Genomic DNA, 27,338 nt, shown 5'->3' on the forward strand with positions numbered 1-27,338 from the left:
GTCTGTGGAGGTCAAAGGGTCAAAACACAAGGGATTGTGGGAAGTGAAGAGTGTCACTGTCGCTCAGACGAAGCAGCACGCACACACACACACACACACACACACATAAAGTGCGAGTTTTGTTAAACAGGTTCATTTTACACATCACAGCTGTTTCTGTTCACTGTGTGTGTGTGTGTGTGTGTGTGTGTGTGTGTGTGTGAATGCTCAGACGTGTCTGCAGGTCATTATGAAGCTCTGCAGGTGAACCTGGTGATAACTGGAGTAAATGGATGTAATGAGCAGTGATGGAGGCCAAACACACACACGCGCACACACACACACACGCGCACACACACACACGCGCGCACACACACACACACACACACTGTCGAGCGTCGCAGCTGCTTGTAAACAGTTCACACAGACGACGACGTCACAGTTAAAAGTCAAAGACTTTTCTTTCATGTCATGTAAACACATTAGTCTGACTAAAGTCCAGCTCGTCTTAGTCAGACTAACATACCTGGATCATGTGATTCATAGTCTGATTACTCAGACTGACTTTTTGATCCTTAAGTTCAGTAAATGTCATAAACTTTAAAACTTTTCTGTGACTGTCTGTGATGACACGTCACCTGCTCCATGTCCTCCAGGTGCTAAACGCCGCGTGCTAACTTCCTCGCACGTGTGTGTGTGTGTGTGTGTGTGTGAAAAACACAGCAACAAAAAAGCTCCATGTTGAATTTTATCAGAGCAGTTTTTTTAATGTGTACATACATGACCAGCATGGCTTATTAACACACTCAACTAGAGGTGAACACACAACAACAACAACAACAACAACAACAACACGTGTGTATAAAATCTGACAGAAAAACAAACACCAAAACCAAACAAGCAGAAACTCACTGGAATGTTATTAACAAACAAAAACCAGGTTTTCTTTGATTTCTCAGGCGACGACAAACATGACCGGGGTCACGGTTCTGGTTCTGTTCTGGTCACGTACCGTAGAGACAGACGCTCAGTGAACGCATCACCGCTCATCTGCTTTTTTAAGCGTTACAAAGGTCACAGAGGTCACGGCACGGAGGAGCTCCGTCGGCTGATCTGACGGAGCCGCACTCATGATGCCTTCAGGTGCCGTCGGGGAACGGGAAAACCCGGACAAACATCCTCACTTAGGTTCACGTTCACACTCACGTTCACGTTCCCGTTCAGTCATGTTCACGTTCACACACATGTTCCCGTTCAGTCATGTTCACACTCACACTCACGGTCACGTTCAGTCATGTTCAGAATCACAATCATAAAATCATAACCAAGCGTTCCGTCCACGTCTGATTTCTAACTCAAGTGACATGACCTTTGACCTGCAGCAAAATCTGATCCTCCTGAACGACTGTTTACATTATAAATGATCGGATCTGTTTCCATCGTCCTGTCTCGTCTCAACGTGGATTTCTATAGATACAGGCCACGCCCCTAGTGTGTGTGTGTGTGTGTAGTTACGATATGGTGTGAACGAGGGGGGGGGGGTTTATTTTATCTGCTCAGACGGACAAAAAAAAAATCTGTGAGATTCAGAAGACGATGAAAACAGCTTTCCTTAATCAGAGTCACAATAACGACATGGTCTGTCTTTGAGTTTGGTGTGGAAGAACCCGACTGGCCCCGCCCAGAGCCCTGACCTTTGACCCCATGATCCAGCAGCTCTGGGACGAACTGGAGCAGAGACTGAAGCTTCCTCTGACCTCATCAGTGCTCAGACACAAATTCAGCATTTAAAATGTCTTTGTTCAGATTAACCTCAGTGACACAAAGTGACCACACGAGGCAGCAGAGGACCAGCAGCGAAAGTCACTGCTTTTCTCTCCGGACTTTGGTGCAGGAGAGTGAGCGGTTTACAAACTTGAGTTCAAACATGTTTAAACAGAGTCGTCGTGTTTTATGAAGCGAGTGTGACGACGTCGTTCAGACTGAAACTGATAAACCTGCCAGACGCAGAGAAGGAAGGAAGGAGAGGGGGAGACAGACAATAATGTGTTTGTGTGAGAGGGAGAGAGAGAATAGTGGGGGGGAGAGAGACAGAGACAGAGAGAGAGAGAGAGACATTGTTGTTGTTATGATCCCCTCGGGCGTTGAGGGCCGAGCTGAGTATGCAGAGGGTGGAGACCAAGACAGTGTGGGAAATTTACAGTCTGACAACACACGCACACGCACGCACACGCACACATACACACGCACACGCACGCACACACACACATACACACGCACACACACACATACACACACACACACATGCACACACACACACACACGCACATACACATACACACACACGCACACGCACACGCACACGCACACGGCCCTGGACTCTCTCCACGTCAGTGTCACCTTTCACAGAAGTGCTGACTCCGACGTTTTCAGACTCAGGTGAACTGGGGTTTGTCTCTGAACCTGTCCAGGCTCGCTCTGATGATGTCAGCGGGGGCTGGGGGGGGGGGGGCTTTTAACACTGATTAGCTGAGTCCACTGACCATCCCCCGCCCCCTCAGCAGACCCTGGTTAGGAGGTGAGCGGTGGACACAGGACACAGGACACCGTTTCCTGGCAACGTCCATCGACGGGGCCACAGATCAATCTCCAGACTTCTGCTTCCTGTTCCTTCCTTTGAGCACCAGTGTCCTGTCAGCGCCCGCTCTGGCTCCGCCCACACCACAAAAGAATCAACCCTGCTCTGTTTTCAGGGACTGAAGACGTCGTCCACACTGACCCGTTTTCAAGGATTCGTGAATTCAGGAATTTCCCAGTTCCTAGTTGGAACTGTCACCTGTCCAAGGATGATGGTACGGTCTAAGGATGATGATAGGGTCCCAGGATGATGGTACAGTCCAAGGATGATGGTACGGTCCAACAGGAGCCTGGTTGCAGCAGTTGAATCTTAATGGGACTTTGTCTGTGACTGTATGTTAAATGTATATTATATAGTAAATTAAACATCATAATCAGGTCTTTTTTTGCCGATTAATTGAGTAAAAAAACCTCGTCTTTCACTGGATCATCTGGCTGAATGTGTGTGTGTGTGTGTGTGTGTGTGTGTGTGTGTGTGTGTGGTCTTTAACACAAGCACAAGTTTCCTCTCTGGCCAGCACCGGGTTTGAGCTCACACTGAGAATGTGGGTCACATGGGATCGGGCCATCAAAGCACCCCCAAGGGAGGGAGGAGGCGGGGGGAGGGGTCACTGTCTCTTGTCTCAGCTGCAGGAAATTCATTCTCTCCTCACTCGTCCAACATCTGTGTAACCTGAGCCTGAGAGAGGCGGAGACACTCAAGCTACCTCAGATAAGCTTCAGTCCACACACACACACACACACACACACACACACACACACACACACACACACACACACACACACACACACACACACACACACACACGTCCTCTGCTGGCTGGAGATGAAGCGAGATTGTTTTGTTTCTCAGGGGTCAGAGTTCAGGGGCCACGCGGGGGTTAAGAGCATTTGCACACACCTGCTGTTTTTTAATGAAGAGGATTAGTGTGTGATCACATGATCGTGTGAAGGCCGAGCCCACCCTGACGCTCACCTCAACAAAAACCCCACAGGTCCACGCTTTGCCGTCCCCTGTCTCGTGTGGAGGACAAAGACAAATGTAAGGACAGTTACAGAGAGAGAAGAAGAAGGTGGAACTGTCGTCTGACTGTGGATCTGTGTCACATGTGAAGAACCAAACTCTCACTCTCCTGCACCAAAGTCCAGAGAGAAAATCAGTGATTTTAGCTGCTGGTCCTCTGCTGCCTTGTGTGGCCACTTTGTGTCACTGACTTCAGTCGAAATGAAATATTTATAATATTAATAATATTAATTCACTAAAATCAGACATTAGAACTCAGTGATGGAGGCAGCAGTGGTGATGAGGTTTGGTGTGGACTTCTTCCTGCTAACAGCCATGTTTGTATCCATGACAACGCGTCAGAACCTGATTCAAGCACACTTTAAAAACCCTTAACTTTGCCCGTTAACTGCAGACAAACAGCTGCAGATATAAGTGAAGAAGAGGAGGAAAGACACGTACGCACGCGCGTGTACGTGTACGTGTGTGTGTGTGCGCAGCGTCCACCCGCCAATCTGTTCAAGCGTTTGTTTGTGTTGTTCTGTTGCAACGACATGTGATCAGGGGAGAGGGGGCGTGGCCTTCCTGGTAACAAAACAACAATAAAAACAAAAATCACACAAAATTAATCCCAACAAAAATAACAATGTGCAAACTTCTCTCATATAAATAGACCACAGTCAATGCATGTAGAGCACCATGGGAGGTCAGAGTGTGTGTGTGTGTGCGTGTGTGTCTGTGTGTGTGCGTGCGTGTGTGTCTGTGTGCGTGCGTGTGTCTGTGTGTGTGTGTGTCTGTGTGCGTGTGTGTGTGAGTGTGCGTGCATGTGTGTGTGTGTGTCTGTGTGCGTGCGTGTGTGTGAGTGTGCGTGCATGTGTGTGTGTGTGTGTGTCTGTGTGCGTGCGTGTGTGTGAGTGTGCGTGCATGTGTGTGTGTGCGTGTGCATGTGTGTGCGTGTGTGTGTGTGTGTGTCTGTGCATGTGTGTGTGCGTGCGTGTCTGTGTGCGTGTGTGTGTGTGTGAGTGAGTGTGCGTGCATGTGTGTGTGAGTGTGCGTGCATGTGTGTGTGTGTGTGTGTGAGTGTGCGTGCATGTGTGTACGTGTGTCTGTGTGTGTGTGTGTGTCTGTGCATGTGTGTGTGCGTGCGTGTGTCTGTGTGTGTGTGTGTCTGTGTGCGTGTGTGTGTGTGTGAATGTGCGTGTGTGTGTGTGTGTGAGTGTGCGTGCATGTGTCTGTGTGTGTGTGTGTGTGCAGCATCTGCATGGATCTACTACCACATGTTCTAAGAGTTTGCCGAGCCGCCGGGCAAAGAGCCGGAGACGGATGGATCAGCGGAGGAGACGTGTGTCGATCAGAGGATCAGCGGGTTCTCAGGACCAGTTCAGGTTCTCAGTTCAGGTTCTCCTGGCGTCCAGGGTCAGACCCAGTCCTGCAGCGAGCGCTTGCAGTGCACCAGCAGCCGCGGCGCCCCTTTGCTCTGCAGCGTGTTGATGATGGCGTAGATCAGTCCCAGGATGCACAGCAGCAGGACCAGCGGGACGGTCACCATCAGGATGTTCATGGTCCGCTCCTCGCTGTCGTCCACCTTCAGCACCACGTCCACCTCGTTGGTGTCCTCCTCCCGTCCCTCTCGGTAGTCTTCATCTTCGTCGCCATCCGAGCCTTTGCCCGCGTCCTTGTCGGCTCCGCCTCCGCCGTCCTTGCCCTGGTCGCCGTCGCGTCCTGCGTCCGGGTTGAATGGCGGACGGTTGACGTCCGGGTATTTACGCTCAGGGTCTGTGTCCGTGTCTCTGTCCGGGTCCAGGTCCACACTACAGCCCATGAAGTCTCGGAGTATGGACTTGGGGAAACCTGGTTCACTCTTCATGCGGTGGTTGTCAAACTTCCAGTATTTGGAACCTTTGTAGAAGAAGGTGTAAGCTGGAGAGGACGAGAGGAGGAGACGGCGTAAATGTCTGAGGACACAATCGTCCGCTCTGTCTGGACATGGCTGCGTCACATGATCGCGTCTCTATCTACGTCACATGATCGCGTCTTTATCTACGTCACACGATCTCGTCTTTATCTATGTCACACGATCTCGTCTTTATCTACGTCACACGATCGCGTCTTTATCTACGTCACACGATCTCGTCTTTATCTACGTCACATGATCTCGTCTTTATCTATGTCACATGATCTCGTCTTTATCTACGTCACACGATCTCGTCTTTATCTACGTCACACGATCGCGTCTTTATCTATGTCACATGATCTCGTCTTTATCTACGTCACACGATCGCGTCTTTATCTACGTCACACGATCTCGTCTTTATCTACGTCACATGATCGCGTCTTTATCTATGTCACATGATCTCGTCTTTATCTACGTCACATGATCGCGTCTTTATCTACGTCACACGATCTCGTCTTTATCTACATCACACGATCTCGTCTTTATCTGCGTCACACGATCGCGTCTTTATCTACGTCACACGATCTCGTCTTTATCTACGTCACATGATCGCGTCTTTATCTGCGTCACATGATCGCGTCTTTATCTACGTCACACGATCTCGTCTTTATCTACGTCACACGATCGCGTCTTTATCTACGTCACACGATCTCGTCTTTATCTACGTCACACGATCTCGTCTTTATCTACGTCACACGATCGCGTCTTTATCTATGTCACATGATCTCGTCTTTATCTACGTCACATGATCGCGTCTTTATCTGCGTCACATGATCGCGTCTTTATCTGATCATGTGACGTAGATAAAGACGTGATCATGTGACGCAGACAGAGGTTAAAACCTGTTGTGCTCTACAGAGGATGAAACATGAATAAATAAACAAATACATGAATGAATGAATGAATGAGATTTCATGCTCGGCTAAACGAGCATGGGTCACATGTTCTGCAGATTCACTCAGCCACACGCATGTGATGACATCATCATGACACACACACACACGTACACACCTCCATCATCACTGAGGAACGCCCCTTTAGGACCGGACGGCACTGACGACCCCCAGACGCTGATCTGTTTGGGGTAACCTCTGTCAGCTGAGCGCGACTGCTCGTTGAAACGCCAGTACCTGCAGGGGGCGACAGTGAGCAGAGGAGAGGACGCGGCTGCTGTTTATGAGACATTAACAATCACAGCTGTTCACATGTGACCTTCAATAAAACATCAAAGTCTCTACAGAGCTCCCCCTGCAGGCTGGGAGCAGTTATCCTCACTGTTGTACACATGCTACAACAGAACACAAGCCGTGGAGACACGTCCACGTCCGTGTCCACGTCCGTGTCCACGTCCGTGTCCACGTCCGTGTCCACGTCCGTGTCCACGTCCGTGTTCTACTTCTTCAGAGGTAAAATACAAAACAATACCGACATGTTTGTACAAACCGACCACAGCTAACGTGGCTAACACTAAAGTGCATTTGTTGTTGTTTTTAAATGAAGATTATAAGTGGACAGCAGTTGCAGCTGAGTTACCAGTCTCCTTGAAACAAGTACGTGTAGCCGGACGGTTCCCACCAGATGGCTGCGTCTATTCTGTCGTACGGAATCTCCCGACCGTAATCTGTCAGCTCCTGTGGATAGCCGGGTTCCAGATTAGCCTCCCTGAAGAGCCAGAATTTATTTCCTGAGGAGAGGAAGCGATACGTCTGATTAGCCACGGGTCGACATACATATTTATATCACGTTAAGTCACATGATCACGTCTTTATCTCACTGTGAGACAGACTTTTATAAACCACTCACTCTCACACACCAAACCTCAGAGAGAAAACCAGTGATTTTAGCTGCTGGTCCTCTGCTGCCTCGTGTGGTCACTTTGTGTCACTGAGGTCAATCTGAACAAAGGATTTCAAAGTCGAACTGTAAAAATCAGACACTTAAACTCACTGACTGAAGATTTTGATCCACTTTGATCTACAGCTCGGATTGTTGTGTCAGTGATTTGCTCCTGGTGTAAAGTCAATGTTGGAGACTCAACATCTGGAGAGAACAGGAAGTGGTTGAATCCCATGAGTTATCATGTGACGTGTCAGCGTGACAGCAGAGCGCTGCAGTGTCACTGTTGTTTGTCTGGAGGCGTAAACAACAATCCCTGCTCTGTTATCTCATGTTCTCTGGATCTAAAAACATTCAACATACAAACCAGTACAGTGAAGCAGGGACCGCCCACTTTATGACCGCCTCTGGTCGTAGAAGTAAATCATTTAATACGCTGATAGTTTCATAAAAATACATAAAAACAAGAGTTACAAGATGACCGTACGACATTTGATTAAGTGTCATAAAATCTACGTCAGGTTAAGTCCACGATCTCTACGTCACATGATCACGTCTTTATCTCACTGTGAGACATACTTTTGAAAGACACTCACTCTCCCACACCAAAGCCCAGAGAGAAAATCAGTGATTTTAGCTGGAGCTGCTGGTCCTCTGCTGCCTTGTGTGGTCACTTTGTGTCACTGAATGAACAATTTCAAAAGCCGAATTCACTAAAATCAGACATTTGAAGTGAGTGATGGAGGCAGCAGTGGATCAATGACTCCTGTGTTCATACACATGCTGTGATGTTAAAATCACTGATTTCCTCTCTGGGCTTTGGTGTGGGAGCATCAGACACATGATATCACAAGATATCAACTAATAAAATCGACGATATCTCATGAATGTGTTCACGTCTTAATCTCGAGCGCGGCTCGTTACTCTCTGTGTTCAAGAGGAACTCAAAATTTTAAATGATATACAAATAATTTCCATTACAATCCTTTAATTGAATGTATTATTTAAAACATATACACATCAATGTTGGGGACCCAAACCAAATCTCCCGTGACCCATCTGTGGGTCCCGACTCAGTGTTTGGGAAACCCTGGCTCAGGGGTCATGTGGCTCTTCCACATCTGTGATATTAAAAAACATTACAGTAAAGTAATGTGTGTGTGAAGGCCACACGAGGTCTGTGTTTTTTCTCCAGCATGAACTTTTGTTTTATTTCATTTCAAAGGTTTTTTAGTATCAACAGCAAAGAAACAATTTTATTTTTGTAGTTCTTAAATTTCATAAATGTGACAAACTGCAGTTCTTTAAATACAGTAAATATGTATAATAAAAAACTCCAGACGTGATATTATCAGTTCATTTGGGTGAAGAAGTTGCAAAAACTCCTGCAGCATGTGAATGCAGCACAGACTGAGGCTCACTGACCACACCCACTGAATCTTTACAGCGGTCACGTTCATGTCCTGATATCTCGTGACGCCATGTGTTACATATTGGACCTTTAAATTGAAGAGAGCGGCTGCGTGAGCCAGAAAACGTAAAAGGGATTTTATTGCCAACACAGCACATGTGCAGTGTTGATATTTGGCACGAGGAGCGAGGCGTCGTCGCCGCTCGAGCTGAGCGCGGCGGGGAGTCTGCGCCGGTGAGAATAATAATAATTTCTGACGTTTACGGCCATCGCTGCTGATGGATGTGGAATCTACTCCATCGATCAAATCCACAAAGTCTGTCAAACCACACGTTACACAGTGATGCGTTTGACGTCTTCCACTCTCACGTTTTAAAGGCTGTTAATAGTCATTTCATATATTGAATAAATGTGTGAAATACACTAAATATTAAATATATTAATCAATAAAAAAAAAACATGGAATCCGCAAAATGATTATTTGTAAATACTCAAATAACCAGAGAATAACAGTGTATTTACAGTGTACTAAACAGTGTATTTACAGTGTACTAAACAGTGTATTTACAGTGTACTTAACAGTGTATTTACAGTCTGAGACACACTCACTCTCTCTCACTCACTCACTCACACACACACCTTCCTGTTCCTTTCTCTTGTTCTTTCCGTCTTTGTGAACATGTTCTTCTCAGCTCAGTGTCACAGTGAGAAACAATGACATCATCCTGCTCCTCCCGCCCCCTCCCCCTCCCCCTCCTCCCTCGTCAGCAGCTGCCCCTAAAGCCGGTGCTTTCCCGGCTTCACGCTGCGTTAAAAGCTCTTTTTTCAAACTTCTCCCTCCATTGTTTAAAGCTCTCAGCGACTCAGAGCAGAAATAAGGAGCCGCTGCAGGAGATTTACGCTCCGCATGTAGAACACGTTACGTGCTGCACGTCCTCAGACCATGAATTAAACCACAGAGTGAAGACGCAGCAGATTCAACGCTTTTATTAACGCTGACGTGAGTCAGCACCTGGACGCCGTGAACGTGAATGTGAATATCTCTGCTTCTCTACAAACACTGGCCGTGATATTTATTCTATTTACGTACGTGTGCACGTGAAGCACTCACACATCAACACATCAGCACTCACACATCAACACTCACACATCAGCACTCACACATCAACACTCACACATCAGCACTCACACATCAGCACTCACAGATCAACACTCACACATCAACACTCAGATCAACACTCACACAACACTCACACATCAGCACTCACAGATCAACACTCACACATCAACACTCAGATCAACACTCACACATCAACACTCACACATCAGCACTCACACATCAGCACTCACACATCAACACTCACACATCAGCACTCACACATCAACACTCACATCAGCACTCACATCAGCACTCACACATCAACACTCACACATCAGCACTCACACATCAACACTCACATCAGCACTCACATCAGCACTCACACATCAACACTCACACATCAGCACTCACACATCAGCACTCACAAATCAACACTCACACATCAGCACTCACACATCAACACTCACATCAACACTCACACATCAGCACTCACACATCAGCACTCACACATCAGCACTCACACATCAACACTCACATCAGCACTCACACATCAGCACTCACACATCAGCACACATTAAATAATAAATGTTAGTGATTTAGTTTCAGAGAAACTCATTCTGTGGAAACTGCGTCAGTTTAAGTCTACGATGTCTACGTCACATGATCACGTCTTTATCTCACTGTGAGACAGACGTTTGTAAACCACACACACACACACACACACACACACACACAGCTGTCGGTCCTCTGCTGCCTCCATCACGACGTTCAAATGTCTTATTTTTAAAATCCTTTGTTCAGATTGAACTCAGTGACACAAAGTGACCACACGAGGCAGCAGAGGACCAGCAGCTCCTGTGGTGTGTGTGTGTGTGGTGCTCTCAGACAGATGATAAATAATCGGAGGTTAAAGTTCAAACTCACCTTTAAAGAAGACGAACCTGCCGTCGTGTCGTTCATAAGCAGCATCGATGTCTCCAGGTAAACCTCTCCAGAAGTGACCGATGGGCATCGGGTAGTTGTCCAGAACCCTGTTCCTGCGGACCCGCCAGAACCAGCGTCCCTGAGGACAGAGAGGACAGACAGAGAGAGGACAGAGAGAGGACACTTTTTTAACTAAGACACAGACGAGACAGCAGATGAACGACAGCGACACAAACTACGTTCACTGGCCGCGTCGCGTCATCAGGGCGAGAATCGCTGACATTTACGTCCATTCTCGTCTCGTCATGTTTCCGTCGTCAAACATGAGATGTTCATCTCGTCACCGTCTCGTTATCGTCATGAAAAAAAGGGGCGTCAACAAAAGAATTTGGCCATCGTCACAGCTGATGGATCGGGAAGTGAAAGCAGGAAACTGTCGTTGATTTCAAAGACGAGACTTTGAATTCAACTCCTCAGAGTTGTTTAAACTTTCACAGGTCAAAGAATGCTGCATATCTGGTGAACACAGAAACCAGGGGAGTGTTCAGGGGTCATGACCCCTGGAGAAAAAAATGTGGCCATAAACACCAAACATGGCTCCTCTGACACATTAAACTGCCACTACTCCACACACACACACACACACACACATGCATCATATATTTTAATAGGCTTGTTTTACTGATTGAAAACATGTGGTGAGTTATTAATAATAATAATAATGAGAGTTCTGCTTCTCATTAAACTCACACAGTCTCTAAAGCACTAATGACGGATCGTTCAGGTTTAATGTGAGGTACTGACATGAAGTCATTACTGAGAAGCAGCCGGAGACGACCAACAAAACACTGACCACATGACATCCAACAGGAAACTCAAGTCTGTAAACCACTCACTCTCACACACCAAAGTCCACAGAGAAAATCACTGATCCTCTGCTGCCTCGTGTGGTCACTTTGTGTCACTGCGGTTAATTAGAATAAAAAAATGTTGATGCTGAACTGTAAAAATAAGACATTAGAACTTAGTGATGGAGGCAGCAGTGGATCAACAGCTCCTGTGTGTGTGTGTGGGAGAGTGAGTGGTTTACAAACTTTCCTGAACTAAAGTCTCACAGTGAGATAAAGACGTGAACATGGTCTTAAGACATCGTAGACTTAAACTGACACAGATTTTATTTTTTGAGTCTTATAAGTCTGAGTGAGATAAAGACGTGATCATGTGACGTAGAGATCGTACACTCAAACTGATGCAGATTTTGTAACATGAGTCTTTTTGTTAGAGAAGATTAATCTCATATAACGACACCTAAAACACCAAACTATCCCTTCAATACGTAAAAAGTATTGTTATTTTATTCTTATTTGTTAATCGTAAACTTGTCTCACTGACTCAGTGCTGCCACCATGAGGGTGGATGTCAGGGAAAGTCCTGTTGTAACTCACTCACACACACACACACACACACTCACATTTACAGCACAGCGGTGAGTCAGGAGCTGCTCACAGAGAAACTCTCCGGCAGACTCCGCCCACTCTCATCCTTCACGAGGAAGAACGCGGTGGCAGACGGGACGGGACGGAGCCGACTGGAGATGAGTGTGTGTGAGAGAGTGCAGGTCTGACCGCTCATCAGAGTAACACTGAACTGACCACGTCAGTCCTGAGCAGACAGACAGACCACAGCAGCAGAAACAGCTGACATACAGTTGGACGTTGTCGCGCTCGTGTCTCTTCAGCGACGACACTCTCTGACCAATCAGAGGCCGTCAGTCTGATGACGTCACAGTTGAGCCTCGTCAGTCGCGCTACAGCAGCTGACTGTGTGTTTTAAAAGACCTGTTTCTGCCTGAGTGACTGAACCCGTACAAAAACCACTGGAAACAATGCAGTACATATGCCAGGCCTGTATGTGGCGCCATTACAGAAGTACACCAAAACTGCAGGGGAGGGATGTTGAGCATGTGGACTGTTTTAAATAAAGCTTCATTTGAATGAGCATTGATTTGATGAAGAAACTCAGGACGAAAGAAAATTAAAGTTATCAAGAAGAGAAAACTTCAAACTTCAAACTTCAGTTTCTGTTGGAAAAGTTTGTTATTTATTGTCTTTATATGTTTTTCATGAGTCATTGTTGATGATGTCATATTCGCCCTAAAAGAACGTAGAGAAGCTTTAACGTGAAACCAAACTCTTTGATAAACGCGGCAGATAAATGCACGTCATTAAATAATGATTGTGCAGCTTAAAACACGACATGACGGAGGAACTCAATCACATTAAAGCGTATTCATTTCTGTTTTCCTCCACAGTGAATTAGATTGAGAGGTTTGTATTAGTTTAAAAACGACTGGTAGGAAATGAAACAGTGAATTCTGGACTCTGATTAATGCTGTCCAGACCAGACCAGACGAGCTGAGGATGAAACCCGAGGAGGCGTCTGCCTGCACGTCTGCCTGCAGAGAGGAGACTGTGTCAGCATGTGCAGCTGCAGGTCCACACAATCCAGTCTGAGGATCCAGTCTGAGGATCCAGGCTGAGGATCCAGGCTGAGGATCCAGTCTGAGGATCCAGTCTGAAGATCCAGTCTGAGGATCCAGTCTGAGGATCCAGTCTGAGGATCCAGTCTAAAGATCCATGCTGAGGATCCAGTCTGAGGATCCAGTCTGAAGATCCAGTCTAAAGATCCAGTCTGAGGATCCAGTCTGAGGATCCAGTCTGAGGATCCAGTCTAAAGATCCAGGCTGAGGATCCAGTCTGAGGATCCAGTCTAAAGATCCAGTCTGAGGATCCAGTCTAAAGATCCAGTCTGAGGATCCAGTCTGAGGATCCAGGCTGAGGATCCAGTCTGAGGATCCAGTCTAAAGATCCATGCTGAGGATCCAGTCTGAGGATCCAGTCTGAAGATCCAGTCTAAAGATCCAGTCTGAGGATCCAGTCTGAGGATCCAGTCTGAGGATCCAGTCTAAAGATCCAGGCTGAGGATCCAGTCTGAGGATCCAGTCTAAAGATCCAGTCTGAGGATCCAGTCTAAAGATCCAGTCTGAGGATCCAGTCTGAGGATCCAGGCTGAGGATCCAGTCTGAGGATCCAGTCTGAGGATCCAGTCTAAAGATCCAGGCTGAGGAGAGCTGCTCAGTGTCAAACACACGTCCAGGCCCAGATAACAGATATTCATAGCCGTGTGTGTGTGTGTGTGTGTGTGTGTGAGAGTCACTTTCTGACTTTAGCAAAACAAAATCAAAATACACAAATCAAATATCGATTTAATCGTTCAAAATTATGTTTGTGTTTTGTTTGTTTGCAACGACCAGAATTTAGGAAGGAATTGAGGCTTAGGAATCTGCCTGCCCATTGGCTACTGAGTTTCGGAACGACAGCTAAGGGTGGAGTCTGTGTCATTTAAAGGGTGGAGTCTGTGTCTCAGAAACCTTTTTACGGGTTGACAGGCTCCTCCTCCTCTCTAAGCGAGCAATCAGTCTCTTTGTGTTAGGTTCTGAGCAGCCAGCACTAACCCCCTCCCCCCCCGTGTCCAGCGCTGCCACCTGTCCACGCCTCCTCTGACCTCGCCCACTGACACACATCATTATTCTCTTTATAGAGCTGCACTTAGTTCATAAAATCTACGTCCGTCTCTGATGTCTACGTCACATGATCACGTCTCACTGTTAGACTTTACCAGCAGGAAACTGAAGTTTTCAAACCGCTCACTCTCCCACACCAAAGACTTCCTTTTACTCCAGGCAATTAAACGGCGCCTGAGACCCCGCCCACCGCTCACTGCTGAAGGGTCAGTGAGGGGAAAACACCGGCGGACGCCACAGAGTCTTCTAACAGTGCACCAACGATGTGACTGAAAACAGACGTCTGTCTGGCCGAGCTCACGCCGTCTGTCTTAAACCAATTCTCCAGGAAAGTGCAGCTAATTTATAGACGCTGTTAATGTGTCAGAGCGGCGCTCGGCGAGAAGCCGCCTGAAGGACACGGAAGGTCGTATCATAAACCATCATCACAGCAAACACAGTAACAAACACAGTAACAAACACAATAACAAACACAGTAACAATCACAGTAACAATCACAGTAACAAACACAGTAACAAACAGTAACAAACACAGTAACAAACAGTAACAAACACAGTAACAAACACAATAACAAACACAATAACAAACAGTAACAAACACAGTAACAAACACAGTAACAAACACAGTAACAAACACAGTAACAATCACAGTAACAAACACAATAACAAACACAGTAACAAACACAGTAACAAACACAATAACAAACACAATAACAAACACAGTAACAAACACAGTAACAAACACAATAACAAACACAGTAACAAACACAGTAACAAACAGTAACAAACACAATAACAATCACAGTAACAAACAGTAACAAACACAGTAACAAACACAGTAACAAACACAGTAACAAACACAATAACAATCACAGTAACAAACAGTAACAAACACAGTAACAAACACAGTAACAAACAGTAACAAACACAATAACAATCACAGTAACAAACAGTAACTAACACAGTAACAAACACAGTAACAAACACAGTAACAAACACTAACAAACACAATAACAAACACAGTAACAAACACAGTAACAAACACAGTAACAAACACAGTAACAAACAGTAACAAACACAGTAGCAAACACAGTAACAAACACAGTAACAAACACGCCTCTTTACCTTGAAGACAAACATCTCTCCTCGGAGGACGGCCACCGTGTCGAAGTTCCCCTCACAGATGTTGGGTCCGTAGTGGTCCGGTCTGTCCGTGGTTCTGGGTCGGTCAGGGTGACGAGGCGGCGTCTGAGGAGGTCGCGGTTCAGGCCGACGTGGAGTGACCGTGGGCAGAGCCTGGGTGGGGCTGCTGTCCGGTCGACCTGAGGTCAACACACCGAGGGTTAAACCACCTGATCCAGTCTGCACCAGCACACAGCTCCCACATCGTTAGAAGTCAGGACCACTCACTCTCCCACACACATGCACGCACACACACACATGCACACACGCACGCACACATGCACGCGCACACACACGCACGCGCGCACACACACGCACGCGCACACACATGCACACACATGCGCACACATGCGCACACACACACACCCACACTCACAAAGACTCTGACGCCATCACAGACAGATGCTGCAGAATCATCACATGTTTTGTCACAGAAACAGCCTGTGAGACGTCCGTCCGTCCCTCTGTCCTACCGTAGATCTGCTGGACGCCCCGCAGGTCGTCCTCCGGCAGCTGGAAGTTCTCCGTCTCCATCCACTGGTAGAACGGAGCCATGATGGCCAGAGGGTTGTTGGAGTGTTCCAGACCCAGAGCGTGACCCAGCTCATGGATGGCCACCAGGAACAGGTCGTTACCTGCACGGAGACGAGGAGGAGGAGTTTATCCAGCGTTTACTTCACCTGGCTACACTGTGACAGGAGTAACAGCTGGTTCAGACTATGTCTTGTTTTTGTCCACAAAACGAAAATCATTCAGTTTTTATGATTTCTTTGTTTTTATGGAGCAAAGAAACCAGAAAATATTCACATTTAAGAAGCTGAAGAATCAAAGAAACTGGTTTTAAATATTAAAAAAAGACAATAAATAAATACAGACATCAGAGACACACACACACTAAACAAAGCCTAATCACTAATCTTAATCCTAAACTTTAACCAGTTCCATTAGGACCAGGTTTTGGTCTCCATGAGGACGGCTGGTCCTGACAAGGCCAGTGTTTATGACAGAAAACACACACTCACTGTCATGCTAAGCTAACGCTCACAGGTTTATGAACACACAGATGTTATGAGGGTGAATGAAGTCAATCACTCATTACACCACGCCTGTGATTCACTCACACACCACTGTAATCTGGCTGCACTTTGCTTTTCAGGTGTTGAAGTAGTGCAGTGTTCAGAGCTCCCTGAGTGGAACACACTCCCACTTACTGTGGGATTCCACAGTCTCTGTGATCTACTTACAGCACACACACACACACACACACAGAGACAGATAACAGGGCAGGAAAGGCAGTTGTTGCAGTAAAGCCCTGTGGTCAGGGAGGTTAATGGGTGCACAGTGAGAAGAAGGAACTCATGAATGACGTCTCAAAAATGAAGGTGTTTTCTTCATCCTCAGCTGAGAGGGGAAGTGTTTTCATCACAGGAAGTGGCGTTAATGATCTTCATATATGTACGTCACATGATCACGTCTTTATCTCACTGTCAGACAGACGTTTGTAAACCGCTCACTCTCCCACACCAAACCCCAGAGAGAAAATCTGTGATTTTAACATCACACACACACACACACAGGAGCTGCTGGTCCTCTGCTGCCTCTGTCACTAAGTTTGAAAACCTTAGTTAGGACTGACCTCAGTGACACAAAGTGACCACACGAGGCTGCAGAGGACCAGCAGCTAAAATCAGTGATTTTCTCTATGAGGTTTGGTGTGGGAGAGTGAGTGGTTTATAAACGTCTGTCTGACAGTGAGATAAAGACGTGATCATGTGACGTAGATATCGTAGCCTCAAACTGACGTAGATTTTAGTCGTCAAGTCTTTTGTCAACGTGGTTAAAATCAGTGACTACATGTCACAGGTGTGGACCGGGTCACCGACGTCACTATTTACCGTGGATGTTCTGGTTTCCGATGGTCCAAGGCTCGTCTGAGTCAAAGTGTGTGTCTCCGCCCATTCCGGGGCCAGGGAAGTAGGCGTGGGCTAGGAAGCCTCCCTCTCCGTCAAACGGAGAGCTGTCACCATGGAAACCTGAGGCGAAGAAGATCATGATGTCGGGCTCCTTGCGGCGGCCATATTTGATCTCCTGGTAGGGGATTTCATCAAAGGTCAGTGGGGTCACGCCCTCCCAGACTTTGAAGGCTCGTCTGATGGCTTCATACGAGTTATACTCGCCGATCTTTGGAGTGTAGTTTTGGATACTGTCAGAACAGAGAGGGGAAATAACACAAGCCAGTGAGTGAGAAACAGATTATATTTCACAGCTTTGAGCAACTGAGAAAGATTATGTTTCTTTATCTGAGGCAAATTTAGCCCTAACCCTAACCCGAAAAAAAATCTTGTAAAAACAGAACCCGGAAAAAAAACTCGTAAAAACAGAACCCCGAAAAAAAAATCTCGTAAAAACTGACCACGGAAAAAAATCTCGTAAAAACAGAACCTGCTTGTTTGTTTGTTTGCGAGTCTCTCTGTTTGTTTGTTTGTTTGGTTGGTTGTCTGTTTGTTTGGTTGTCTGTCTGTTTGTTTGTTTGTTTGGTTGGTTGTCTGTTTGGTTGGTTGGTTGGTTGGTTGGTTGGTTGGTTGTCTGTTTGTTTGTTTGTTTGTTTGGTTGTTTGTTTGTTTGTTTGGTTCGTTGTCTGTTTGTTTGGTTGTCTGTTTGTTTGTTTGTTTGGTTGTCTGTTTGGTTGTTTGTTTGGTTGTCTGTTTGTTTGTTTGTTTGGTTGGTTGTCTGTTTGGTTGTCTGTTTGTTTGTTTGGTAGTCTGTTTGTTTGTTTGTTTGGTTGGTTGGTTGTCTGTTTGTTTGGTTGTCTGTTTGGTTGGTTGTCTGTTTGTTTGTTTGGTTGGTTGTCTGTTTGTTTGGTTGTCTGTTTGTTTGTTTGGTTGTTTGTTTGTTTGGTTGTCTGTTTGGTTGTCTGTTTGTTTGTTTGTTTGGTTGTCTGTTTGTTTGTCTGTTTGGTTGGTTGTCTGTTTGTTTGTTTGGTTGTCTGTTTGTTTGGTTGGTTGGTTGTCTGTTTGTTTGTTTGGTTGGTTGTCTGTTTGTTTGTTTGGTTGTCTGTTTGTTTGTTTGTTTGGTTGTTTACCTGTACGTGAGGTGGCTCTTGCTCCATTTGTGTCCGGTGAGTGCGTAGCGTTTCCGCCTCACGTTGGTTTTGATCTGACCTCCAAACTTGTCGGGAACTCCACAGCGTGGTCTCCTCATGGCCCTGAAGGAGGAGGAAGACGTTCAGATACACAAGGGGGCGACAGAGCGCCACACAACAAAGAGAGTGCTGACCTGATGGTCTGAGGATCCATGTGACCTGTGACCTCCAGGCCGTAGAAGCGCTGCATGTCAGTGATGGCGTTGGACAGAATCTGAGCTGACCTCATGGTGGACATCTGTCTGCTGGACTGAGGCAGGTAACCATACGTCCTCAGCCATGACTGTGCACACACACACACACACACACACACACGCAGGAAGGAAGGAAAAACAGAGTAAATAAAGAGCGGATTATTCACATTTAAGAAGCTGAAAAATGACAGAAAGTAGAAAATAGAGAACTAAGTAACTGTGGTGTGTGAAGTGATTTAAATATAAAGATTTGTATTTTTATAAAATCTGCTGCTGATGTTTGATTTAGTTTAAAATCAGAGCTGACGACAGAGTCTGAGCGTGTTCTGACAGAGCAGAGACGTCAGGGACAAAACCTGATACTGGACTAAGTCTGTCCCACCTGTCTCACAGAAACCTAATATATCTCACACACACACACACGTGGTATAATCTGAGATACACCCACACACTGACACTCCCTGGTGCTGAAAGAGCTGTGTGTGTGTGTGTGTGTGTGTTGAGTGAACTGGACGTGACCCTGACAAACCTCTGTCTTCTGATAAAAAGCTTCAAACACACCCACACTCAAAAACAAACATGGACTTCCTGTAACTCTATCTCTCACACACACACACACACACGTGTCACTTCAGCATGATTCAGGTGAAAGAATTACTCACTAAGTTAAACTTTAAACCTTGAAAACACCAGGTTTTCAAACACAAACAGGAAGTTCCACACACTGATAAAATGCCCTTTGACCCTCTCCTGACCTTCATGACGATGCATTTAGATTTTACCCAAGAGAACTTTTCACTTTTCCATATCTGACAGTTATTCAGCGAGAACGTGTGACGTGAATCTCGTCTGTGATTGGACGCTCGTTCCTCTGCTTTCATCTTCTACCTCTGTATCCTCCACATGAGGGCCACAGGGGGCGCTGTGCTAATCTCAGCTGACATAGCTGACACTGTGAATGACTTTAATCAGCATCTAATCCTGGATCGTTCTTCTTCTTCTTCTTCATTATTTCTGGCAGCGCTGCACAGACGTGTGTTCATTCTCGGGCTGTTAGCCTTTGCTAGCGTTAGCTTCACGCTGGGACAGTGATGAATATTTTTGATTTCATCTTTACGTCACGTTAACTTCACGTTAACAGACTGTGACGTCGTCTCTGTCTCCATGGTGATGTTGTTGTTCTGTTTGTTTCCCCGAGCGTTTGTGTTGTTGTTGTTGTCGTTGTTGTTTATGTTAGCCCTGCCTGAAAACTTCAATAATAACAACATTAAGGTTTGAAAAGTCGTCTTTACAAAGTGTTTGAGTGAAAGCCGCGGTCACTGAGACACCGCAGCAACTTCAGTCTGGACACAACGTTCCTCATCAGCTGAGCAGAATATTAAACAACACAGTGTGTGTGTGTGTGTAAACATATACTGGGCCTTGTCTATTAAATTGGCTTTCAAAGAGTCCTTGGACTTACCTGCCAAAACCACAGCCAGTAATATACACAGCTGTAAAAGCTGCCAGCACTGTGTGTGTGTGTGTGTCTGTGTCTGTGTGTGAGAGAGAGTGCGTGTGTGTGTGTGTGTGTCTGTGTGAGTGTCTGTGTGTGAGAGAGAGTGTGTGTGTGAGTGTGTGTGTGTCTGTGTGAGTGTCTGTGTGTGAGAGAGGGTGTGTGTCTGTGTGTGTGTGTGAGAGAGTTTGTGTGTGTGTCTGTTTGTGAGAGAGTGTGTGTGTGTGTGAGAGAGAGAGAGAGAGTGTGTGTCTGTGTGTGAGAGAGTGTGTGTGTGGCCACCACACAACAATGTCAGCCAAGATACTAACAGAGCTTTTATTCTGACGCTTGGTCTGCTGCCATCTCTCACCCCCCAGAGAGGGAGACAGGGGGAGAGAGAGAGAGAGAGAGACAGAAAGACAGAGGGAGAGAGACACCCACCAACATCAGAATATTTTCTAACAACACTTTTTAAGAATAAAACATGGATTTAATTATTCAAAAATATTGTATTTTATTGTTAGAAATACACTTGTTCTGAGCACAAAGAACGAGTGAGGTAGCGTAAAGAACCAGTGAGTGAGCGTAAAGAACTTCTTCTTTACGCTACCTCACTCGTTCTTTGTGCTCCCTCACTTCTTCTTTACACTCCCTCACGTGTTCTTTACGCTCCCTCACATGTTCTTTACGCTCCCTCTACACTCCCTCACATGTTCTTTGCACTCCCTCATGTGTTCTTTACGCTCCCTTACATGTTCTTCACGCTCTCTCACTGGTTCTTTACGCTCGCTCACTGGTTCTAAACGCTCCCTTTCTTGTTCTTTACGCTTCTCACGTGTTCTTCATGCTCGCTCACTGGTTCTTAACACTCCCTTACTTGTTCTTTACGCTCCCTAACGTGTTCTTTACGCTCTCTCACTGGTTCTTTACGCTCGCTCACTGGTTCTTAATGCTCCCTCACTGGTTATTTACGCTGTCACTGGTTCTTTACGCTCGCTCACTGGTTCTTAACGCTCCCTTTCTTGTTCTTTACGCTCCTCACGTGTTCTTCATGCTCGCTCACTGGTTCTTAACACTCCCTTACTTGTTCTTTACGCTCCCTAACGTGTTCTTTACGCTCTCTCACTGGTTCTTTACGCTCGCTCACTGGTTCTTAATGCTCCCTTACTCGTTCTTTACGCTCGCTCACTGGTTCTTAACGCTGCCTTTCTTGTTCTTTACGCTCCTCATGTGTTCTTCATGCTCGCTCACTGGTTCTTAACACTCCCTTACTTGTTCTTTACGCTCCCTAACGTGTTCTTTACGCTCTCTCACTGGTTCTTTACGCTCGCTCACTGGTTCTTAATGCTCCCTCACTCGTTCTTTACGCTGTCACTGGCTCTTTACGCTCGCTCACTGGTTCTTAATGCTCCCTTACTCGTTCTTTACGCTGTCACTGGTTCTTAACGCTCCCTTTCTTGTTCTTTACGCTCCTCACATGTTCTTCATGCTCGCTCACTGGTTCTTAACACTCCCTTACTTGTTCTTTACGCTCCCTAACGTGTTCTTTACGCTCTCTCACTGGTTCTTAATGCTCCCTCACTCGTTCTTTACGCTGTCACTGGTTCTTTACGCTCGCTCACTGGTTCTTAATGCCCCCTTACTTGTTCTTAACGCTCCCTTACTTGTTCTTTATGCTCCCTCACTTTGTCACTCTCCACGTATTTACCTGATCATTCAAAGTGCTGGTTGTCATGGCGACGATGACGGGGGAAGGTTAGTAAAGAGACAACACGCTGCACATTACACGTCCTTTTTCTCAACTAACCAAGTTTTCTGTCCCAGTAGAAAAGTCTCAGACAAGAGACTCCATTGTGTGTGTGTGTGTGTGTGTGTGTCAAGGTTTTACTAATGTTGTGGGGACCTAAACCTGTTTACACAGTCCCATTATGGGGACTTGTCTTCCTTGTGGGGACAAAAATCAAGTCCCCATAACTTAAATAACTACATTTTAAGGTGAAGATATGTTTTAAGGTTAGATTGAGGTTAGGGTTAGGGTTAGGATTAGGCCAGTAGTAATTGTGGTTAGGGTTAAAGTAAGTCTCCAGGAAATGTCCTCACAAGTCATGAATGTGGAACGTGTGTGTGTGTGTGTGTCAGTGAAAGAACAGCTGTCACATTCAGCATCACATGCTGCACAGCTGAGTGACCACTGTTAACTTTCTCTTTCTTTCTCTTGCTCTACATTTTTCACGTGGGTTTTTCTTGTGATAAAATATCACTCTTTAAACAATTATTTTCATAAAATGTCAGAACATATTGATCAGTGGAAATGATGAAATTATGATGTTCTCAAATGTCAAACACAAAATGATTCAGTTTGAATGAGCAAAGAAACCAGGAAATATTCACATTTAAGAAACTGAAAAATATTCACACCAGACACTTAAAGTGTAACGAATGCTGTGTTTCCATCATGGTACAGTCCAGTTTGGAATGGTAAAGTCAGGCTTGTGTTTTCACTGAGAACAGTGTGGGCCGTGTCTGAAGACCACAACGAACAACGTCATAACAGACGACACAACACCAAACTGGACCAAACTGAACCAAACTGGCCCAAACTGAACCCGACTGAGCCAAACTGGATCAAACTGCTGAACCAAATGGAACCAAACTGAACCAGACTGGACCCAACTGAACCAAACTGGACCAGACTGGACCCAACTGAACCAAACTGAACCAAACTGGGACAAACTAGACCAAACTGGACCAAACTAGACCAAACTGGACCAAACTGGACCAAACTATACCAAACTGGAACAAACTGGATCAAATTGAACCAAACTGGAACAAACTGAACCAAACTGGAACAAACTAGACCAAACTGAACCAACCTGGAACAAACTAGACCAAAGTGAAGCGTTCCACTCAGTGGAAACACAACTTAAATAACTTGAATCATTATATTAAGTAATCTGTAATGTTTTCAGTTTTTGTTCAAATGTAGAATGATTCCATAAATATGTGAGATCTCAATAAAGTTTTCTACATTTCTACGAAAGTTTCTCCAACATTACAGTGTATATGTTTATATACACTATACAGTGTGTGTGTGTGTGTGTGTGTTGCTTCTCTCTGTTCAAACATTAAAACTTATATTAACACTTTTATGGCCGTTGTGGGCGAGAAACTCATTTTGTTGTTGACTCCAGAGAAACTCACTCGTTCATCAGTGACCTCATTAAAGCTGCTTTGAAAATCAGTGCTGAGCCTTAAAGGCACAGTTCAGGGTTTTCTTCTTTCATTTCTCAATAATCTGCATTAGTTCATTACATGAGATTAGATTAGATTTCCCGCCAGAGCAGCAGATGTCAGAGGTCGACACCTGACAGATACAGAAGACTGAAGAGAAAAATAAATAGTGATTTCTGTGTTCATACGTGTGTCTGATTTTATGTTTTCATGGTCCTGAAGTTAAAACCGTGACAAATATTTATTAATATAATATTATATAAACTAATGTGTTTATCACAGGAATCTGATAAATATAAGTTTAATGAGAACAAATAATAACTTCAGTCTCTGCACTCTAGCACATAATATTCAGTATTTTTAATTAAAAAAAACCTAAATATTAAACACATGAAATAAAAAAAGGTTTACCAAGTTTCTGAGAACAAAATGCACTATTATTATTATTATTATTAGTAATAATAATAATAATAATAATAAATAAATAACAATAAAAAACTTGACGATCAAAATAGATGATGATTCATTTAGTGACCGATGAATAATCAGTTTTTTCTGTTTTGAACCAACAGAAAATGAGATTTTTCAAACACAGCTGATGATCAATGACAGTGGTCAATCACTTAGTGCAGGGCCACGCCTACTACGTGCACCTGTCATATGACATCACAGGTGATTTCTACAAACCGGAACTATTGAAGTTTATAAAGCACTCACTCTCCCACACCAAACCTCAGAGAGAAAATCAGTGATTTTAGCTGCTGCTGCTCCTCTGCTGCCTCGTGTGGTCACTTAACGCCATCGAGAAAATCATGAGTGGAGCGTGGAGTGGAACAGCTGGGGTCAAAGGTCTCCTGAAACTCTTCATTATTTGACTTTTTCATGTCTTGTTTTTTTAATTGACTGCAAAGCGTCAAAAAAAAGTAAATTCAAGTTTTTAAATAATGTATCGACATCAAATATCAAACTTGGTTTTACGGAATACATAATAATAATAATAAAAATAATATACATAAAATCGATATATCGTGAAACTTTACTGTATTTTACCTCTGCATGAAAGCCACCGTCCTCCTCCGCTGCCCGCGCCGCGAGCGCACACAGCAACAGCGCGAGGACAGTCCGTCTCCACAGCAACCACGCGCAGCGGTCCATGATTTAAAAAAAAAACAAAACCCAAAAAGTGCACGCTCACTTTTTCAAAACAATTAAAAACTTATTATTATAAATTCGTTACAAAGTAACGCTCCATACATGCGCGTGAGTCGTCTTCACCCTCTCACCTTCCCTCACGCGCGCGCGCACTCCGTGCACGTTACCTCACTGACTTCACATCAAAGTGATTCACGTGCACTTTACAAAAAAGAACCATGAGAGAGAAACCCGCGTGTCCTCAAACCTCCTCGAGACAAAGTAACGATCATAATTATCACAATAAGACAACGCGAGACTAAAACTTCAGCAATAATAGTAATTATTATAAATAAATAGAGCGCAGGTTTCTTTTTACATCCACGGTTCGTCCTCCGTGTCCCGCGTGCTGCTGTTACACGCGCATCGCCTCTCTGTCGTCCGTGGACTGTAGCGTTTCTTTATCAAAGCGAGTCACGGCAGCGCGAGCACGACAGATTCCTGTGCGTTCCTTCAAAATAAAAGCCGGACTCCAGTCATTCAGGTTGAGACCCGGTCAGACCCTGTTGTAAAAAGTCGACTTTTATCTTCCCGCTGGCATTTTAGTGTGGCTAACTTGACGTGAGCTAACGCGCACACACGCACAGATTCTTAAATATGAATTTTTTCTACCATTTTTCAGTTTAAATGTGAATATTTTATACTTTGTCATTTTTCAGATTCTTAAATATGAATATTTTCTACTTTCTGTCATTTTTCAGCTTCTTAAATGTGAATATTTTCTACTTTCTGTCATTTTTCATCTTAAATGTGAATATTTTCTACTTTCTGTCATTTTTCAGCTTCTTAAATGTGGATATTTTCTACTTTGTCATTTTTCAGCTTCTTAAATGTGAATATTTTCTATTTTCTGTCATTGTTCAGTTTCTTAAATGTGAATATTTTCTACTTTCTGTCATTGTTCAGTTTCTTAAATGTGAATATTTTCTACTTTGTCATTTTTCAGCTTCTTAAATGTGAATATTTTCTATTTTCTGTCATTGTTCAGTTTCTTAAATGTGAATATTTTCTACTTTCTGTCATTGTTCAGTTTCTTAAATGTGAATATTTTCTACTTTCTGTCATTGTTCAGTTTCTTAAATGTGAATATTTTCTACTTTCTTTGCTCCATAAAACAAAGAAATCATTCAAACGGAATTATTTTGTGTTTGCGGACAAAAACAAGGACATTTGTGAACATCATCACGTCCAGGTTTGACAAATAATCAACAGATTTGAAAGTAATCATTATAAAAATCCTTAGATTTTGATTTGATAAATGATTCCCTCATTTAGTTTACAAACTTCCCTTTTTGTAAGTGAACATGGTTTCACTTTTTTAATGTGGTAGCGCCCTCTGTTGGCTGGACAGGTGACATGCAGCCATAAACCAAGTCAGGTGTACGAACGTCTAATAATAATAATAACAATATTAAACTAGTGTTGGATATGTAACTCATTTTTAATAACACGTTTGCCTCTTTGAATTTATCGATAAAGTTTCCTAATAATGATGTAAAATAATGGATTTTTTATAATATCGTTCAGTCAGTGGGTCTGAGGCGGTTATTTTTTAGAAACGAGAAAATATTCACATTTAATTAACAAAAATAAACATTTAAATTGAACACCAAACTACCAAAGTTTCCGTTTCAGTGAAGAGTACTCACAAGCTCGACACAAAATGGCGCCCGGAGGGAAAATACGACTACTTGTCAGTCTCTTTATAAGTGAATAAAACGCGTCAGTGAGCCTTTAACTTCATATTAACCCTCCAGTTCATACACGCTCATGTGACAACATCAACATTTAAGGTTAATTCTGTGTTTACTGACCTGTATTAAGCAGGAAAGAGAGGAGTCATGAAGACACGGTGCGCCGAGTTTCCTACGAGGATTCCCGCCAAGGGAAGCGGAAGCAGGTGCTTTCTAATTGATCCTCGGAAGAGCAAGAGTGAACATAACCGTTCCGCGTCTCACCCTCACAACATACGTAAACGACTGTATGTACACGAGTGAAAAGTGTATTAAAATAATAATAATGATCATATGTTACCGCGCGAGAGCACGAGCCTCATTTTAATTCACTAATCTCTGACGTCATACAATGATTGGATGTTTGGTCGTTACGAGCAGGGCGGAAGAAAAATGTTTTTAGAACTGTGAATATAGTTTATCATTTTCATCGTCGTCACATCATCATTTCAGTGTCTGTATTCATGTTCCATGTTTAAAATAATGAAGAATAATTAACAGGACTTTTACTGTGAGCACAAATAAAACAAATCATACACAAAAAAACATAAATAATAACATAAATCTATTATATTAAATTCATGTTCAGTGCTCCTCAAAGTGGGCGGAGTCATCAGCACACCGTGGTGACCGCGACACAAACACAAACGAGTGACTTGTTGTTTTGGGTGAAAGTGAATCACAGAAAGATTCAGTGGTTCAGTCACTGAAGTGAAATCCCAGTGAACCACCGACGATCCACGATCGATCCGTTAAAGAACAA

The 27,338-nt window shown here is 44.5% G+C and overlaps 1 protein-coding gene across 2 annotated transcripts; it reads right to left on the reverse strand.

Moving 5' to 3' along the window:
* Positions 1-4,823: 4,823 nt before the first annotated feature.
* Positions 4,824-26,726, reverse strand: mmp15b (matrix metallopeptidase 15b). Of its 2 annotated transcripts, none has more exons than XM_058630126.1 (10): positions 26,657-26,726; positions 18,884-19,032; positions 18,690-18,812; positions 17,503-17,810; positions 16,081-16,242; positions 15,551-15,747; positions 10,844-10,982; positions 7,107-7,257; positions 6,585-6,703; positions 4,824-5,539 (listed from the first exon to the last, which is right to left on the reverse strand). In XM_058630126.1, exons 2-10 carry the CDS (start codon positions 18,985-18,987, stop codon positions 5,037-5,039), a joined length of 1,806 nt encoding a protein of 601 aa, XP_058486109.1. In that variant the 5' UTR covers positions 18,988-19,032; positions 26,657-26,726; the 3' UTR covers positions 4,824-5,036. The 2 variants fall into 2 exon arrangements, with proteins under 2 accessions (XP_058486109.1, XP_058486108.1); XM_058630125.1 differs by lacking the exon at positions 26,657-26,726 and adding an exon at positions 24,702-25,401.
* Positions 26,727-27,338: the final 612 nt, after the last annotated feature.

This window comes from Solea solea, chromosome 5 (genome assembly GCF_958295425.1).
Source record: "Solea solea chromosome 5, fSolSol10.1, whole genome shotgun sequence".
NCBI classification, from domain to species: Eukaryota; Metazoa; Chordata; class Actinopteri; order Pleuronectiformes; family Soleidae; genus Solea; species Solea solea.

Coding starts and splice junctions, on each gene's coding strand:
- mmp15b (XM_058630125.1), bottom strand. CDS start 24,806: ATGGACCGCTGCGCGTGGTTGCTGTGGAGACGGACTGTCCTCGCGCTG. Junction 17,811..18,689: donor AAGAGCCACCTCACGTACAG/GTAAACAACCAA, acceptor CTGTTCTGACAG/TATCCAAAACTACACTCCAA. Junction 6,704..7,106: donor TACTTGTTTCAAGGAGACTG/GTAACTCAGCTG, acceptor CGCCCCCTGCAG/GTACTGGCGTTTCAACGAGC.